The following is a 17,930-nucleotide window of genomic DNA, read 5'->3' as shown; positions in this document are numbered from 1 at the left end:
GGAAAAGCCTGGGTGGGGTTAGGCGCCGCTCGCGAGTCTCCGCCCTCTTTAAAGCTCGCGTTGGTCGGGACCTAGAGCAGCCCTGCCTCCTTGTGCGGGCGGTGCTCGCGGTACGCATGCGCAGTGGGCCGCAGAGCAGCCATGCTGAAGTCGCGCGGGTCGTCACCCTTACGGGTGAACGCAGCGTTCGCTGAGCGGTACGGCCGCTACCGGGAACGCGAGGAGCTGCAGCGGTGTGAGTGCATGGCGCGTGCGCGCATAGCGCCGGCGCTGCAGGGTCGTCGGGAAGTGGGTGTTGATCTGGTCTCCCCAGGCTGATCTGGTGGGTGGGGGGGCTCCCATCTGTGCCCTGCAGTGAAAGATCGCTACCGGGACCGAGACAGTGGCGACGACTCCAGCTCCGAGTCAGACTCCAGCGACGAGCGCGTTGTGAGCTTCCTCATCCCGGTCCCGGACGTGCGGGAGGCATTCATGCCCCCCACCGCATCCCGACCCCTACGACTGGGGACGGTTAACCCCCAACTCCATCGTTCCCTACCGGAGCGTCCAACTCCCGCCCCCAATCCCACAAGGGACAGACAGTGCTCTCCCCGTCCCCAGGGGTTTTCCAAATCCCCCTCATCCCCTTCCCCCGCCAGGGATCCATCTGCCAATCCTGATGTATTTTGTGCAGCCCCTTTGTCCCCCATTTACTCTTCCAAGAATCTAACCACTTCTATGTCCTACTCTGTCCCGGAAGTGGTACATCGCTGCCACATGGGGCACTCAGCTGCTCCCCACATTAACTGTATCTTCCTACCTTACTGTGCAGCCAAGCCCCTCCAGTTGTTCACTATGTGCTTGTCTCTGCCCACCTTCCCCATGTCAACTCTTTGTCCCCAGGAAGTACCCTCCCTTTGCCCTACTACCTTCCCCTGTCTCTTATGCTGTACTTATGTGTGGGCTGTGCTCCCTTCATCCAGTTTCACCCGCACCTGCTTTTCCCAAGCAGCATCCCCCTTCCTCCTAATGTGTGCTCCTCCCACCACCCTAATTCCAATACCCTCTCAGCCCACCTGCCCGCGTTGCTTACTGAAGTCTGTCCCCAATCCTTTTTCTGCCCTAGGAATTTGACCCCCAACAGGAGCGTGACTTTTACAGGACTCTCTCCTTGTTGAAGAAAAAGGACCCCCGCATTTATCAGAAAGATGCCACCTTCTACCAGAGAACAGGTCTGAGGCTGCTCCTCCCCAAGGCCCAGGGTCCTCATTGCCTTATCATTTGTTGTGACAAGTTAATGAATCATTTTATGTCAAAAGTGCTTCGCAGAGTGTCTTAGATTATTACCTGTTGATGTTAATAATGACCATGTGCTTGGTACCGTTCAGAGCATGAGTTACTCACTGAATGATCACTGCCAGGTACTTAACTGCCAGGTGGTAGCTAGTGTGATACCTCTTGTACAGCTGGGAACTGGTGGCTTGAGGATTTGAAGCCTCCATCTGACCTGGCCCAGCCCAGTAGGATTCTCTACCTGGGAATGAAGGGGGTCGTAGGTTGTGGGTGATGGCAGGTGTCTCCTGGTGGCCCCACAGCAACGTCCTCAGAGAGCGAGGGAGAGCCGGCTGCTGAGAAGCAAAAGAAGGTGCGGCCCATGTACCTGAAAGACTATGAGAGGAGGGTTATCTTGGAGAAAGAAGGGTGAGGAGAAAGCCTGACACATACCACCCCCATCCCACCTTCCCAAAGCAGGCAGACTCATGGGGGTCTTAGGGGCAGGGGTGGGAAGAAGCCAGTTACTCACCAGAATTGAGAGAAACCCAGAGAGCAGGCTCCTTGATGAATGCCTGTATCCCACTGGTTCCCCGACCTGCTGCTCATAACCATCCCTCACCCCACTGGGACAGACAGGCTGTGGGGAGTCTGTTTTGAAGCCCCACCCTTACTTGCACAGCAAATATGTCGACGAAGAGAATTCAGATGGGGAGACCTCCAATCAGAGACTTGAGGTGGGTGGGGTGGAGGCTGGGAGTGGGCTAAGGGGCCCGAGGCTGGGCCTGAGGCTCACAGCACACTCTCCGCAGCAGATCTCCTCGAAAAGTTACATGGAAGAACAGCAACAGCTCAAGGAAAGGTGAGCTGGGTGGCGAGTGGCCAAATGGGTAGGAGTTGACCTTCTGGGGTTGGATAGGCCTGTGTTCAAATCCTGCTCTGTCTGTTACTTAATGGCTGTGTGTCCTTGGGCATGCTACTTGTTCTCTCTATGCCTCAGTTTCCTGATCTGTTAAATGGGGTTGATAAGGCTCTCTGTGTCTCAGTACTACTCTGAGCTTGTCAAGGAGAGCTCAGGGCTTAGTAAATGGGGTTAATCTTGGGGCAGTGGGCAGGGGTCAGCCTGCCTATCCTGAGGCTTGTTCTCTTGCACGGGCAGCTTCCGGGCATTCATGGAGGACAGTGAGGATGAGAACAGCGCCGGGGAAGGTGGCTCCGGGTTGCTGCAGAAACGTGCTAAAACCAAGGAGGAGAAGGTGGGTGCTGGGGCTCTGCTAGACCTGGGCTTGTGGCAGGGAGCAGGTACTGGGCCTCCTGCAGACCCTGAGCACTGGCCTTCTCCCAGGCCCAGGAGGATGCTGACTATGTCGAATGGTTGAAGGGGCAGAAGGAGATTCAGAACCTTGAGACCCTGAGAGAGCTGGTGAGTTTCCACGTATAGTTGCTGAAGGACTATACTGCCTTTCTCGCCTCCATCCAACCTTTTTCCAGAAACCAACCCTTGAAGGGGTAGCCAAGAGCACATACTCTGAAGATAAGGTGTGCCTGTCTCTGGGCCTCAGTTTCTACATCTATGAAATAGGGATACTGCCTCCCAGCTACTTCACAGGCTGGCTGTGAAGTTTGTCACTTGAATTCACTTGGTGTCCATGTCTGTCTTCCTTCCCTGCCTCCAAGTCGATAACGTGGATCCTGTCACCCCTTCACTTCCAGACTCATCTCAAGGAATATTGGAATAACCCAGAACTGGATGAAGGGGAGCAGTTCCTACGGGATTATATCCTCAACAAACGCTACGAGGAGGAGGGAGATGAGGAGGAAGAGGAGGAGGAGGAGGAGGAAGGGTGAGTAGCCATGTTCCCCCCAGGGGCCTGGAGCCAATGCAGGCCAGAAAGCAGAGGGTACCAGCTGTTTACTTTTTTCACACAGATGGTAGCAGAGATAGTCATCTGTGAAGGAGAGCCGCAGAGTGTGGGCTCTTGGAGCCAGGTGTCACTAGTTCAAATCCTGACCCTGCTGTTAGACTTCTGTGCCTCCATTTCCCCATCTGTACAATGGGGCTAATGGTGGCACTGTACTTTAGAGTTCTTGAGAGGATTAAACGAGTTAATACAGCTGGTACACAGGAGCTCGGCTGACCCCAGCCCCATCTCATTTCATCTCTTAGGGTCCCAGGTCCCCCAGTCCAGCTGGCCGTGGACGACTCCTCAGATGAGGGAGAGCTGTTTCTGAAGAAGCAGGAGGACTTCGAGCACAAATACAACTTCCGCTTTGAGGAGCCGGACTCGGCCTTGGTGGGTGGCCAGGGCTAGGGTTTGGGAGGAGTGGTTTTGGGGCCCAGGCCGAGGGATCTCAGAATCTGTTGCCCACAGGTCAAGACCTACCCTCGGAGCATCACGTCCTCTGTGCGCCGTAAGGATGAGCGCAGGAAGGAAAGGAGGGAGGAGACTCGGGAGCGAAAGAGGAAGGTGAGTGTGGGGGAGGTGGGTTCAGGTGGGCCCCCTAGTCTGCGGAGAGAGCCGATAACCTCCCTCTCCCCATCCCTTGGGCCTGCCACCCACAGGAGAAAGCAAAAAAGCAGGAGGAGCTCAAGCAGCTGAAGAACCTGAAGAGGAAGGAAATTCTGGCCAAGCTGGAGAAGCTGCGGCAGGTTACGGGCAACAAGACGCTGGGCTTTGAGGAGCGGGACCTCGAGGATGACTTCGACCCTACCCAGCACGACCAACTTATGCAGGTGTGGCCCCTACACCCTGGCCGTGCCGTGCAGCTCAGTGCTCAGGAGCGTGGCTCTGGAATGAGTGCTGGCCGTTTCCTGGCGGTGTGGTCTCAGAAAAGTGATTGGACCTCTGAGCCTTTGTCTGTAAAGTGGTCTAACCATAGCATCTATCTCAGAACTATTGTAAGGATAGCTAGAAAGGAATATACATAAAAGTTTAGTTGGTAAGTGCTCAAGGAACAATGGGTCACTATATTTCTTGTAAACTCACTCATTACGCTGTTAATGTTTTTTGTTGTTTTTGTGGGAATATAGCATCAGGCCATAGAAACAGATGATGAGATAAAGGCTGTGTGTGGGAAGCAGTGGGACTGCAGGAACCCCAAAGAGGCCCCTGACCATGCCTGGGAGGTCAGGGAAGGGGACTGAGGATGTATCAGTGGGCCAGGTGAAAACTGGAGTATGTGTGGGGGTGCTATGTAATCAGAGTTTAGTCTTCACTTTCTAGAAGCTTCTCAGTTCTGAGCTTTAGTTTCTCAATAGAATAGAGGTAGTTGCTCTGTTGGTGTGCTTATACACATGCAATGAGATGCAGCCAGCATTGGGCATATAGTAGGTGCTCAATAAGTGACTTGGTTAGCAGTATCTGCCCTTGCTAGACCCCGACTGGGTATTGGGGTTCTAGTAAGGGCCCAATACAGTGTCAGCCCTCTTGGAGCTCATCGAGTGGCAAGAACCAGGCTAACATTCATTGATCACCTACTGTATGCCAAGCACCAGGCATCATAGCAGTCCCTGCCTTCTCAGAGCCCCCAGACTAGTGGCAGGCGCTTAACTGTATGGTTACAACCTTCAGGGTTCTTAGTAGTGATGGGGACATGCAGGAAGAGGTAGGGTCTTAGAGGCGTCCCCTGACTGGCCCTGTCAAGCCCACATCAGGAGCTGGGTCCTGAGAGGGTGCTGCAGAGCCATGTATGAAGCAGAGTAAAGCTGTCTGAGGGGAGTGTGCCCTGCTTTACCCTCTTGGTCCCCGGCCTTGCAGAAATGCTTTGGGGACGAGTACTATGGCACCATGGAGGATGAGAAGCCACAATTTGAGGAAGAAGAAGGGCTTGAAGGTGAGGTCACCGGGCTAGGGTGGGAGTGCTGGGCCTAAAGCCTGAGATCCCACCCTGACCCTCCTGAACCCACCCCTCCGTGTCTGTCTCTGGAACCAGATGACTGGAACTGGGACGCATGGGCTGGGCTGGAGCAGGGTGGAGATTGGAGCCAGGAGGAGCTGCACTGTGAGGACCCAGACTTCAACGTAGGTGCCATGGGCGGGGGGATGGCGGGGGCCTTAGAGGGTCTCAGGGGCCCCGAGGGCTGGCCTGACCTGCATGCCCCGGCAGATGGATGCTGACTATGACCCCAGCCAGCCGCGGAAGAAACAGCGTGAGGCCCCCTCTATAGGCAAGAAGAAGCGCAAGTCGCCTTTTGCTGCCGCTGTGGGGCAGAAAAAGCCGGTATTCAACCCTGGTGAGGCTCCCGGTGGGTAGGCGGTGGGCCGGCAGGGGCTCCACAGGGCCCGGCACACCCAAACAGCCCATTTCTCCCCATGCAGAGAACAACACATTCGAGGAGTACCTGGATGAGTATTACCAGCTAGACTATGAGGACATCGTTGATGACCTGCCCTGTCGCTTCAAGTACCGCACTGTAATGCCCTGTGACTTCGGGCTCAGCACTGAGGAGGTAGGACCCCTGGTGGGCGCGGGACACTACAGGACACCCAGTAGGTAAGAGGGAGCACAAGCCAGCAGGTACTGCCACACACCTGTTCCTCATCTTGAAAATGACAGAAATAATAGTGCTAATGACAGCACTAATGATATTTCCTGTCTGAAAGGGTTTCTTTTTTAAGATTTTTATTGGGGAATTGGGGAAGGAGAACAGCATTGGGGAATTGGGGGAGGGGAACAGACAAGTTGCTGTCCTTTTGTTCTTCAGTCTAGTTGTGGAGGACATTGCTTCACTGGTCTATGTTGGTATTACCATTGTGCTCTTCCCGGGTGAGGCAGATCCGTTGCCGGCCTCTGGACGGCCACTCGCGGCAGCTCTTGGCAGCTCTCACCGGCTGCCGGCCGCTCATGCTGGCTGCCGGCCACACACGGTAGCTTATGGCAGCCCACTGCACCAGGGGCTGCAGCCTACGCCGTTGCTGGTGACTCTCGGCAGCCCAGCTCCAGGTTGAGCTGTTGTTCACCATCTTAGCTGTAGAGTGCAGTGTCACTGACTCTCATGTGGGATCCAAACCGGGGCTCTGCTGCTCAGAGCTGGCGTCCCAAGCCAGCTCTTAACCAACGCTCCACTTGGCTGGCCATGAAAGGGTTTCTGTGCGATGGGGGGCTTCAGACAGACCCTTATAAATTTCACAGTTGACCCTTGAACAACATGGGGGTTAGGGGTGCTGACCCCTGTGCAGTTAAAAATCCACGCATAACTTTTGATTCTCCAAAAACTCAACTATAGTTGGCTCTTAGTATCTGTGGGTTTCGCATCTGCAGATTCAACCTCTGTAGATGCAGAAAGCTGACTGTACTAATAACCTACTGTTGAGCAGAAGCCCTATTGATACCATAAACAGTTGATCAACACATATTTTATGTATGTGTTATATGTTATATTCTTACAATAAAGCTAGAGAAAAGAAACTGTTAAAATAAGGAAGAAAATGTACATTTACTGAATTTATTGAAAAAGATCCACATATAAGTGGACTCACATGGTTCAATCCCATGTTCAGGGGTTAGCTGCCTTTAATTCTGTTACTACCGTGTTTCCCTGAAAATTAAGACTTAGCTGGAGAAGCCGTAGCATGATTCCTCCAGGATATGGAGGGCACGCACCCCTCACACGAGGGCTTTGTGACCTGTTTCAGTGAGAAGGGTGTCTTTTCCACAAACTCCTTCAGCTTAAAATATTCAGTATGCCAAGGTGCCATATTTTGGCACCTAAAATCATGCGAGGGCTTATTTTCTGGCTAGGTCTTATTTTCGGGAAAATGGTATATATCTGCAGCAGGGTGGCCACTAAGACTAGTTGGGCTCTGGAACCAGATGGCCTGGGTTCAAATCCTGGCTTAACCTTTCATCAGCTGTGAGACCTTGGGCATGTAACTTTAGACTTAGTGCTTCAGTTTCCCCATTAAAACAGGCCTAACTGCTCCCACTTCATGACTGTGGAATTGAAACGAAACGAATGTGTGGCTCTTTGAAGAGTACTTGTCCCTTAGCCGTGATGGCTGTGGGTGCTTGATTATTCATGGTCAGTAAAAATAGCTGTTTATTGAGCTTATACTACCTATATTCACTCAGTCTTATTGACGCCTTTCCAGTAGGTTCTGAGGGGATGTCCACCTCATAAATGAGGAAACTGAGGCCTGAAGGCAGGAGCCTGGAGGTTGGGAATGTGGGCCTCATCTATAATTAGCAAATCTGGTGACTGGCATAGAGACATCTGCTCTGAGGCTGCTGGGACCATGGTGAATGGATGAGGGCTCCAGGGCCCCAGGCCCAAACTGGAATCTGTAATCAGCTACTTCCTGGCTGTGTGACTTGGGGCAGAACCCTTTTCTGAGCTTGTTTCCCCATCTGATGTTTTCCACAAAAAACATAGATTGCCCTCCACAGAAATCATTTCTCTCCCACCGTCATGACGTCCCTGCCAGGTGGTACTAGCATTACCTGCTTTGAGTGATGAGGTGACTGAAGCCTAAGAGTCAGTGCAGCATACCTCCCTCCTCCCCTCCCCCACTCTGGGGCTCATGCACCCCTCTCTCATTCCATGCAGATCCTTGCTGCTGACGACAAGGAGCTGAACCGGTGGTGCTCCCTGAAGAAGACCTGCATGTATAGGTGACGGGGTGGGGCTGGGCCAGGTATTCAGGAGGAGGGTTGGGCAGGCATGCATGGTCACTTTCCAGAGCACCCAATGACAGGCATGTCCACCGGGCACCTGCAGGTCGGAGCAGGAGGAGCTGCAGGACAAGAGGGCATACAGCCAGAAGGCCCAGAACTCATGGAAAAAGAGGCAGATCTTCAAGTCACTCTGCCCAGAGTGAGTGTTGCTGGCTGGGGGAGGGTGGGCTGGGGAGCCCGCCAGGCCCAAAGGGGTTTTTATGTTGCTCTGTCAGCCATTTGTTGCATGACCTTGGGAATGTGCCTCCCTTCTCTGAGACCTGGATTCAAATTCTGGCTGGGCTACAGCTGTGTGACCTTGGGTGTCACTTCCCCTCTAGGGCGTTTCCTCGTTTATAAAATGGGGATAAAGATGGCTCTTTTCCTGTTGGGTTTTTTGAGGATTAAGTAAATCCATTCCTGAGAAGTACTTAAAACATAGTAAATGCTAAACAGGTTTTAGCAACTGTTATCATGTTATTTCCTGGTCTATACATAAAGCAGGGGTGATAGGCGTTCACAGAGTTGGTTTTAAGCTGAAATGAGTTAATTTATGTGTATAGCTTAGTGTAGGCCTGGGCTCAATACCAGAATTATCAGCAACAGTTTAGCGTCAGGGTTTAATAGAAAAACCCTGGTTTTGGTGTTAGCCTCGGGTTTGAATTCCAGGCAGGCCCTTGAATTGCTGCATTGCCATCTCTCTGTTCCTCTCCTTTCCTCATCTGTAAAATGGGGGATGTGTGCCCTGGAACAGGCCTAATCGTGCCTGGCTTGAGCCCCAACTTTCCTCCTCCAGGACAGAGACACCCACGGAAGCCACAGAGAAGCCACAGAGAGACAAAGACAGCCCGCAGGGGCAGCTGCTGGCACCTGATGGGGCCTGTGGGAAGCGGCTCCAGCCTGAGAGCCCCCCAGCAAAGGAAGAGGCGGTCCCTGTGTCACCCACTGAGAAGCCAGCTCCCCAGAGGCACAGGAGGGGCAAGAAGGCTCATCTCCTGGGCCCCACAGTGACGCTTGGTGGACACGAGTTCAGCCGTCAGAGACTGCAAGCCTTTGGCCTTAATCCAAAACGGCTGCACTTCCGCCTGCTGGGCCGGCAACGGAGGAAGCAACAGGGGCCCAAGAATGGCCCCTGAGCTTGATGGAGCAGGCAGGGGCCCCCAGATTCCTTTCCTCCAATTAAGCCCCCAAATGTATTGCCCTCTTATTGACTATAAAGACCCACATGTCTTATCTGTGGGCAAGGGAGAATTCCCATCTTACAGATATGGAAGCTGAGGCACATTTAACAAGCTCCCCACTTTCCTGACTTGGAAACCTCACCTTGAGATACCCTGTGCCCCGTTTCTTAAATGCTGGCTCCAGCCATAGCTAAGGTCAAGTCAGACGGCTTTATTAGCCCCCAGCAGCCGCAGTTCCCCCCATGGCCACCAGCCCTTGGAAGGACAGGGGCTTCAAGACCAGTGACAGGCACGGGTGGTCCAGTGCAAACTACAGTACTTGAGTCAGGCCCTGAGTTGTTGCCCAGGAGCCCGCCTTCCCTCTGCCCTGTGAGGAGGGCCCAGCTGGTGGGAGGCGGGCCTGCAGGCTCTGTCCCTAGCTGAATGGCCCCAGCCTGGAGGTTTCCAGGGCTGGTCTCAGCTACTCTTATCAAGAGGAAAAGTCCCATCACCACCAGAGTTCAACAAACTCCCACACCCAGTGTGACATAAATAAAAAAATAAATAGTGTGTGTTCCATCTTCTACCCCATCCCATCCCTTTATAAAAACACAAAGTCCTCCGAGCTTGGGCGCTTAGCCTTGAGGAGCCGCCCAGTTCGAGAAAGCTGCAAAGCTGGTTGGGAGAGCTGGGAGCAGAGGTTGTCCAGGCTGTGGTCCTGAGCATGGCCCTCAGCCAGGGTGAACATGGGATACCGCTCTGTAGCCGAGGAGGAACTGAGGACCTGGTGGGAGGAGGAAGAGAGAAGCTTAAAAGTAGTAGCCTTGTTACTTATCCTGCATAGCTATCCTAACAGGTATATTTAAAAGGTGCTGCCTGAACTCAGATCCCATCCCTCTAGCCCAGGGGTCAGCAAACTGGCTTGCGAACTGTGGCTCTGAAGTAAAATTGAAAATGAAAATAAAACTATCATAGTTTCATTTATAAAATTTTTAAAGGATATTATTCACATAATGGATTTGTTTTATGGCTCTTGACTAATTTTTAAATTTTTGAGAGGGACAGGATTGGCTCTTCTGTCTCAAAAATTTGCCAACCCCTGCTCTAGGGCAATGACCCTGGCCAGCCAATTAGCACCTCTTCCCTAGAACAGTGACTGGTTCAGTGATGAGCATGTGACCAGCCAATGAAAGGCAGCCCTGGAAGTTTTGCTGTGAAAGGGGGCTCCCTTTCCACTGAACTAGGAGGTAGGTGCCAACACTTGCCACCAAAAGGGTAAAGCCCTGATGGGACAGTAAAGCCTAGAGACGGAGAGGTCCTGCCATTTGAGCTGAATGCAGCTGTTCCCCAAGGCAGCAATGCCCCTAAATTTTCATATTATGCCCCTTTTTTCTGGGTCTATTCAGAGCTAGGCTAGTGTAGCAAGTGGGTAGGATGACAATCTTGCTAACAGTCTAGAAAGCAGGTGTGTTGACCTTAGGGCTCTCTTCCTCTCCCACCCCAACCCTGCCCCTTCCCCCCCCCCACCACTCTTGCTCACCCTAGTCAGTTCTGAGCACAGTGTCTCAAACTCCTTCCTGTCTCCAGCATAGAACCCCACAGTACAGCTTGGGTCCATCTTGGCGAAGGCCATCTTGCGGGGTGAGGTGCAATGGAAGGACTGGGGCAGACAAATGAGGGAAGCTCAGGGGGCCCCAGCTCCCTCCACATGCCCCCAACCCCACCCTGGGGTCCTAGCTCACCTCCAGGGGGAAGTCGGCCTGGCTGACATCCACAGTGGGCTGGCAGTAGTGGGGGTCCAGGTAGAGCAGGAAGTCATCTGCAGGAAAGGAGGACTGAGCAGGGCTGGGGAAGGGGAAGGTGGGGTGGGATGGAGCTGGATGGGGCAGGCCTACCCTGGTAGCCGATGAAGTACAGTGAGTGCCGCGGCTTGCCCCCCATGATGCCCAGGCACAGCTCTGAACGTAGGAGCTCCTGTAGGGAGGAGAATGGGCAAAGATGAGGACTCAGGGCAGGTGCTGTCAGGCAGTCACTAAACAAACGCTTAGCAAATGCCCAATGTGTGCAAGCCCAGGTCTGTGCTGGGCCCTGGGAGCAGTAGTGACCAGGACAGACAAAACCACTGCCTTATGGAGCTGATGTGTGGGAGACAAGGAACAAGAGCCGTGAGTTATGTGTCAGAAGGTGATAACAGGGAGAACAACAGAGGAGGAGAGGGAGCTTTGCAATTATAGATAGGGGAGTCAATAAAGGCCTCGCTGGGGAGTAATGTTTCAGCAAAGATAGGGAGTTAAGAGTGCATCTTGGGGGCCGGCTGGGTGGCACAGTTGGTTAGAACACGAGCTCTGAGGTTGCCGGTTCGATTCCCACATGGGCCAGTGAGCTGCGCCCAAGCTGAGCTGCTATCAGGTACTCGGATGGCTCAGCTGGTGAGAGCGCAGCTCTTAACAAGGTTGCTGGTTCAACTCCCCATGGGATGGTGGGCTGCACCCCCCGCCCCCCCGCAACTAGATTGAAAGCGGCAACTGGACTTGGAGCTGAGCTTGCACCCTCCACAACTAAGATTGAAGGACAACAACTTGACTTGGAGCTGATGGGTCCTGGAAAAACACCATGCTCCCCTTCCCCAATTCCCCAAAAAAATCTTTAAAAAAAAAAAATGCATCTTGGGAAACAGTAAGTGCAAAGGTTTCGAGGCAGGTGTGTTCTGAGAACAGTGAGGAGGGCTGTGTGGCTGCAGCAGAGTGCGTGAAAAGAGTGGGAGCAAATGAAGTCAAGAAGGGTCAAGGGCATGGTTCGGGGCCCTGTGGGCTGTGGGGAGATCTGTAGCCTTTGTTCTGAGTGCACACACACCAGGGTCTTTCCAGCCTTGCCGTTCCCTTTGCCTGGAGCACTCCTCCTTGTGTGCCCCTGGCAGGAGAGGGGCTTTCCCAGGCTGCGCAGCCACCCCACTCTGACCTTTATCGTTAGTTTTCGTTCCTTTACAGTCCAAGTTGTAATGCCAAACTGTCTATTTGGTTCCAAATCCACTGCCTGTCATTCCATTAGAATGTCCACTCCCAGAGGGCATGAATTTTTCCCTGTTCACATCTGAATCCCCAGCAGCTAGGAGAGTACTTGGCACATTAACAGGTGCCCTTAACTATTGGATAAACAGATGAAGGAATGAAGGAAGCACATATGTATATCTAACCCAAGCAAAAAAACCTGGAGGGCTCCTGGAGGGAGGCCCGATGGAATCTGGCTGAACCTACCTTCACACAGGGCACATACACGGGGTTGAGAGTCTCGCCACCCAGCCGCACGGGCACCAGGATGACCACAGACTTCCACTCAGCTGTAGGGTCTGGTCTAGCCACCAGGCGTGCCACATCCGCCTTGTACACTGGAAGGATAGGGCAGCAGGTCAGCTTCTCACCACCCTTCAAGCTTCAGAGTGTGGCCCTCCATCCCCACAGGCCCAACCTCGCCTGAGCAACCTCTAGGAGCATGACACTCCCATCATCAGTAGAGAACATCTTTGCAGAGCCCAGACTCCCCCAGATAATCCCAGGGCCTCCAGACAGGTGTGGACACCCCCATTATACAGAGAGAGCATCCAAGGCCCTAAGAGTTGGACGAAGAACATACAGCCAGGAGGAGGTGGAACCTTCCCCAATCCCAGGCCTGACTGGTCCTCACTGACTTGGCACCTGGGTTTGCCAATACGGAAATGGAAGTACAGAACAGTCCTCAACCGAAGGCCCCGTGTGTCCCTCCTCCTTAAGTCTAATATTTTCTGTTCTCCCCCTCCTCCCTTGCAGGGGACCAAAGAAGTAGACTCAGCCCTTTCTGGAGACACAGCTGCTATAATCGGAACACTTAAGTCCTCCAAAATTTGTGTATTGAAATCCTAACACCAAGGTGATGGCATGTGGAGGTACGGCCTTTGGGAGGTGATTAGGTTTTTGAGGGTAGAGTCCTTAAGAATAGGATTAGTGCCCTTATAAAAGAGGTAATCCCCAATTTTTTAAAACTATGTGGAGTGACAGATGTTAACTAAACATTGTGGTGATCATTTTGCAATGTTCACAAATATCAAATCATGATATTGTATACCTGAAACTAATACGTCAATTATACCTCAATGAAAACAAAACAAAAATGAGACCCCAGAGAGCTTGTTTGCCTATTCTGCCATGTGAGGACAAAGCAAAATGAAACAAGGAGTGGGCTCCCACCAGACATCAAATCTGCCTGCACCTTGATCTTGGACTTCCCAATCTCCAAAATCATGAGAAATAAATTCCTATTGTTTATAAGTCACCAAATCTGTGCTATTTTTGTTACAGCAGCCTGAATGGACTAAGACAACGACTCTCCGTGAAAATTGAAACTTGCCCCAAACCCCTACAATTTTGTATAAAAATTCAGTTTTTGTAGATTCCCTGATACCAACCCATGGAGACTCCTATTAATTAAGACCCTTCCTAGGCTGATTTGGAGGATGGCAGGGAACATTTACTATGTGACAAACACTGCTCTATGGATTTAACTTGTATTATCGACTCATTTAATTCTTATAACAACCCTACGAGGCAGAGGAGACCAGACTTTTGTACATGTTAGAACTGTTTACAGAGTAAGAGTTAATTGGACTTGAGAGAAAGAAGTCCTTATGTCTTTTATTCTGTCTCTTGGGAGCAGCCTTTGAAGTTTCCTTCAGAAGGAGTGGAGGGATCCTGAGCATTTCCCAGTGTAAGCCTTGAATCCTTTCCAAGGGTCCCTCAGACCCAGAATTTGTTTCAGCCTCTGAGAAGGGTGGGTCCTAAAAGGCAGCTGAGGTAGTGACTGGCTGAGGGTGAGAACCCCATGACCTTGGTTCCCAGCCCCTTACCTGTGCAGTCCTGAGAAACGTACACCACCAAGCGGGTGACCTCTGAGCAGTTCTCAACAGCTTTCCTAGGGGCGGGAGGAAAGGCATGAGTTTCTGGGGGTACCCAGTGGCTCCCATGTCCCCTATTGCGACCCTCACCTGAGTATATGTGCCACAACAGATGGCCCATACCAGTCACCTGCCTTCTTGCCTGAGCTCTGCCCGAGCTCCACCAGCTGGTGTAGGCCAAAGGGGGCTTTTGGGTGGTCAGCGAACCAGGACACAATCTGCCGGTGCCGGCATTCCTGCTCCACCTCAGGACTGCCCTGGGCCCAGCAAGGGGGCATCCAGCAAGCAGGCCCATGGTGCCGGTTGGGAGAGGCCAACCCTGACGGCTCAGGGGGGCCCAGGGCCATGTTCTTGGCCCACGTCCAGTCTGGTGGGGATAAAATACATAGTCAACTGGTGTCAATGTGTGGGGGGCACAGTTCCCATTTACTCATGCTTTACACACAATTCTAATGCTCCTGGGATCCTATGTTTAACAATTTTCACATTCCTGAAACTTGATAAACAACTCTAACAGCCACCCACCCCCATCCCCGCCACACACACACATACACAAAACTTACTTTACACACAATTCTAACATGAATTTAAACTCTTAGTTTACAAACAATTCTAACACTGCTGACCTATGTGGTTAGCTTGTATTCCTGGTGTGCACTTCCCCCTCTGCCCCTCACCTCTGGACAGGAAATGCAGCAGGAGGCCCTGTGCCAGCATCATCTGCCCACTGCGTAACATGCAGCCCCAGCCACAGTCCGAGGTCAGACAGCCCCCAGCGAGAGGCGGGAAGTCCCGGCGGTATGTGAGCCACAGGCGGGACATGAAGTCCCGCTGGAAACGCTGGATGTCACCTACAAGAGCAGGCTTGTCAACTGCCACCAGGAACACCCCTGAGTGCCTCCCTCTACCCTGGTCTGGGACTACCAGCTCACCCTCGCTCTCGAAGCGGTAGCGGCGGCCGCACAGGTGGACACTGGAGATCTTGCTAAAGCTGGTCCGGCTTTTGACTGCCCAACCTGCGGAGACGTGGGCCAGCAAGATGTTGGACATGCAACATCACAGTTATGGCAGCGACAGTACTCATGTCCCCCACCTGTGTGAAATGGGAACCATTCTATTTCCCACCTCAGGGGTGGCACTAGAGAATCCATGTCACATTCCTCTTAGATGAAGGCAGGCCCTCTAGCAATAGCCTCACCAGTGTTTGTCATCAATTCAGGATGAATTAAGGCAGTTCTAATTATTGTACCCATTTTACAGAAGGGAAAAGTGGAAGCACAGGGAAGCAAAAAAGCTTGCTCAAGGTCACAGAGGAACGGACAAGATTTGAAAACACAGTCCCTGGTGGACCTGCCACAGATCCGCCCTGGGCAGGGCTGGGCGGGCAGGCAGGGCGGGGGACCCACAGGTGACTCACAGGAGAACAAATGGTGGAATACTTGGAAAACAGGGCAGGGTCTGATTCCTTGACTTCCACCGACCTCTAAGCCTGGCCGAATCCTCGCACCGCAGAACCCAGCCCCCTGGGCCCGCCCCCTCCTCACCGTACTTGACGTTGTTCCAGGCAGTCAGGAACTTCGCCTTAAACTTGTCCACTTCGTCCGGCTCCCCCGGGGCTGCCGCGGAGGAGCCCAGAGCGGGGCCGCTGGCTTCAGAGGACCCCAGGCCGTTGGGGTCCGGGACTCGGGGCCCTCTCGGTCTGCGGCCCTCGGGGTGGCGCGCGTCCTCTGGGCTCCCGCTCCGGTACTGCACGGCCGCCGGCGATATGGAGTTCATGGGCGCGCCGGAGGGGTGGTGGTGGGCGGCCGAGGGTCCGGGTGGGGGCCGCGCGCTAGCGCCCCGGGGACCAGTTCGCGGACAGGATGCGAGCGCCTAGGAAGGCGCTAGTCGGCCCCCGACGCGGCGACCAGGACCCCAAGTCCGGCACGGGACGCTGTCACCGCCGCCATTTTAGCGGCTCTGACTCGGGAGGAAGGCGGGCGTGACTGCTCCGGATGCCCCGCCCCCGCCCCCAGCCAGGTCTCCGGCCCCGTCCCAGGTGGCCAAGCTGGGGCCTCCAGACGTGGCGGCGCCCCACGCCCCCCACGCCCACGTGCAGCCTTATCGCAGCGCCCAAGAGCGCCGAGCCCCTGCAGGCCCTTATCGGAGGCCCCAGAGCTGGGGAGCTCCGCCCCGGCTCCGCCCCCGCCTGCGCGCTGGGGACTGACCGCTTGGCGGGGCCCCAGCGGGGGTCTGTACCTGCCTGAGTCTCCCGGGGGACCACGGCGCCCCTCTGCGAGCTGTGCACCCAGAACCGGCCTCCGCCTCGGGCCAAACCTGTGTGTGACACTTCCTCCCTACCCCACTTCCCCCCTCCTCTGTGTGCCTCTGTTTCCCCAGGAGCTAAAGGGGGCACAAATACACGCCACAACATAGACGAATCTTTCTAACAATCTTGCTGAGGGAAAGAAACCAGACAAAAAAGAAGAGTATATACTCTATGGTCCCATCTATATCAAACTCTAGAAAGTGCAATCTCCTAATACCATCAGTGGTTGTCTAGGGATGGGGTGGGGAGAGGCGAGAGGGAGGAATTTTAAAAGGTCGACAGGATACTTTTTGGGGTCGTGGGTATGTTTAGTATCTGAATTTTGGTGACGATTTCCAGAATGTGAAAACTCATTGGAGTGTACCCTTGTATGTTGTTTGTTGTATGTCAATTATGCTTCAGTAAAGCTGTAAAAATTATTCAGTGCATCTAATTCAGAAAAATGTCAGAAGAAGAAACTGAAATCATCCGTGTAAACTTCTTAGAGTGACATTTAAGGTACAGTTAGGGCCCAGCGAAAGCCTGAAGGGCAAGAAGACAGGTAAACTCTGTGAACCACAGAGAGGGTGGCCTCTAGTGGCCAGTCCAGGGATGTCCTCAGCTGGCTGAAGGAAGTCAGAACAGGATTTGGATGAGGGTGTGGGCCATGAAGATGTAAAAGAATAGTCACCTCCCTGACTTTCCCTATGCTCTCCCCTCACTCACTTCCCTTCAGCGATACCTACCTGCTTCCTTTCTCAAACTCAGCAGGTACTGTCCCACCTAAGGACCTTTTTTTTTTTTTTTAAGATTTTATTGGGGAATTGGGGGGAGGGGAACAGCGTTGGGGAATCAGGGAAGGGGAACAGACAGACAAATTGCTGTTTTTGTTTTTCAGGCTAGTTGTGGAGGACTTCGCTTCACTGGCCCATGTTTTTTGTTTGTTTGTTTTTAAGACTGGCCCATGTTGGTATGATCATTGTGCTCTTCCAGGATGAGGCAGATCGGTCACCAGTCATTGGACAGCCACTCACTGCAACTCACACCGGCTGCCAGCCACTCACGCTGGCTGCCAGCCACTCATGTAGCTCACGGCAGCCCACTGCAGCCCTGCTGCAGCCTACACCGTCGCCGGCGACTCGCAGCAGCCCAGCTCCAGGTCCAGCTGTTGTTCATCATCTTAGCTGTAGAGGGCCAGCTGGCCCTCAATGTGGGATCCGAACTGCAGCCCTGCTGCTCAGAGCTCGAGTTCCCAAGCGAGCTCTTAACCAGCTGAGTCATTCGGCCGGCCCCCACCTAAGGACCTTTGCACTTGCTGTTCCCTCTCTTCCCTGAGATATTTGCATGGCTCTCTCTCAACCTTTTTGAGGACTTTATTCAAATGTCACCCCCGCAGTGTGACTGCCCTCAAAACTCCTCCTTTTCCTGGGCTCCTGTCCCCCTTTCCTGCTATATTTTTTCCCACAGCAATTACCACTACCTATGTCAGCTCTGGCTGATGTAACAAACACTGCAGGCCGGGTGGCTTAAAAAACAGACATTTAGGGCCGGCCGAGTGGCACGATGGTTAAGAACTGGCTTGGGACGCCAGAGGGCCCCGGTTCGGATCCCATATATGAGGGCCAGTGACACTGCCCTCCACAGCTAAGATGCT

General features: G+C 53.3%; 2 protein-coding genes across 5 annotated transcripts; one reads left to right on the top strand and one right to left on the bottom strand.

Moving 5' to 3' along the window:
* Nucleotides 1–107: 107 nt before the first annotated feature.
* KRI1 (KRI1 homolog) lies at nucleotides 108–9,649 on the top strand. 3 transcript variants are annotated; one of them, XM_019659401.1, is made up of 19 exons: nucleotides 108–235; nucleotides 356–429; nucleotides 1,106–1,211; nucleotides 1,575–1,680; nucleotides 1,934–1,988; nucleotides 2,064–2,113; nucleotides 2,411–2,507; nucleotides 2,597–2,674; nucleotides 2,965–3,095; nucleotides 3,419–3,545; nucleotides 3,624–3,719; nucleotides 3,815–3,985; nucleotides 5,010–5,085; nucleotides 5,185–5,273; nucleotides 5,359–5,485; nucleotides 5,571–5,701; nucleotides 7,799–7,863; nucleotides 7,970–8,065; nucleotides 8,702–9,649. In XM_019659401.1, the coding sequence occupies exons 1-19, from the start codon at nucleotides 142–144 to the stop codon at nucleotides 9,039–9,041; spliced, it is 2,109 nt and encodes a 702-aa protein (XP_019514946.1). In that variant the 5' UTR covers nucleotides 108–141; the 3' UTR covers nucleotides 9,042–9,649. The 3 variants fall into 3 exon arrangements, with proteins under 3 accessions (XP_019514946.1, XP_019514947.1, XP_019514948.1); XM_019659402.1 differs by having other exon boundaries at nucleotides 109–235; nucleotides 2,067–2,113; XM_019659403.1 differs by lacking the exon at nucleotides 356–429 and having other exon boundaries at nucleotides 152–235.
* ATG4D (autophagy related 4D cysteine peptidase) lies at nucleotides 9,278–16,142 on the bottom strand. Of its 2 annotated transcripts, none has more exons than XM_019659404.1 (10): nucleotides 15,534–16,142; nucleotides 14,922–15,005; nucleotides 14,667–14,840; nucleotides 14,080–14,356; nucleotides 13,942–14,006; nucleotides 12,320–12,450; nucleotides 10,961–11,039; nucleotides 10,808–10,884; nucleotides 10,606–10,725; nucleotides 9,278–9,849 (listed from the first exon to the last, which is right to left on the bottom strand). In XM_019659404.1, the coding sequence occupies exons 1-10, from the start codon at nucleotides 15,763–15,765 to the stop codon at nucleotides 9,667–9,669; spliced, it is 1,422 nt and encodes a 473-aa protein (XP_019514949.1). In that variant the 5' UTR covers nucleotides 15,766–16,142; the 3' UTR covers nucleotides 9,278–9,666. The 2 variants fall into 2 exon arrangements, with proteins under 2 accessions (XP_019514949.1, XP_019514951.1); XM_019659406.1 differs by having other exon boundaries at nucleotides 14,922–15,082; nucleotides 15,534–15,619.
* Between the last annotated feature and the right edge of the window lie 1,788 nt (nucleotides 16,143–17,930).

Source organism: Hipposideros armiger, unplaced genomic scaffold (genome assembly GCF_001890085.2).
Source record: "Hipposideros armiger isolate ML-2016 unplaced genomic scaffold, ASM189008v1 scaffold_298, whole genome shotgun sequence".
Lineage (NCBI taxonomy): Eukaryota > Metazoa > Chordata > Mammalia > Chiroptera > Hipposideridae > Hipposideros > Hipposideros armiger.
The sequence above is the reverse complement of the archived record's forward strand: the minus strand, read 5'-3'. Positions and strand labels throughout refer to the sequence as shown.

What these genes read in the sequence shown, in the direction of transcription:
- KRI1 (XM_019659401.1), top strand. Translation starts at nt 142, where the DNA reads ATGCTGAAGTCGCGCGGGTCGTCACCCTTACGGGTGAACGCAGCGTTC. An exon ending in ACGCGAGGAGCTGCAGCGGT is followed by an intron (nt 236 to 355) that starts GTGAGTGCATGG and finishes TGTGCCCTGCAG; the next exon opens with TGAAAGATCGCTACCGGGAC. An exon ending in CACCTTCTACCAGAGAACAG is followed by an intron (nt 1,212 to 1,574) that starts GTCTGAGGCTGC and finishes GTGGCCCCACAG; the next exon opens with CAACGTCCTCAGAGAGCGAG.
- ATG4D (XM_019659404.1), bottom strand. Translation starts at nt 15,765, where the DNA reads ATGAACTCCATATCGCCGGCGGCCGTGCAGTACCGGAGCGGGAGCCCA. An exon ending in GTTGTGGCACATATACTCAG is followed by an intron (nt 14,007 to 14,079) that starts GTGAGGGTCGCA and finishes TCCCGCCCCTAG; the next exon opens with GAAAGCTGTTGAGAACTGCT. An exon ending in GTACTTCATCGGCTACCAGG is followed by an intron (nt 10,885 to 10,960) that starts GTAGGCCTGCCC and finishes CCTTTCCTGCAG; the next exon opens with ATGACTTCCTGCTCTACCTG.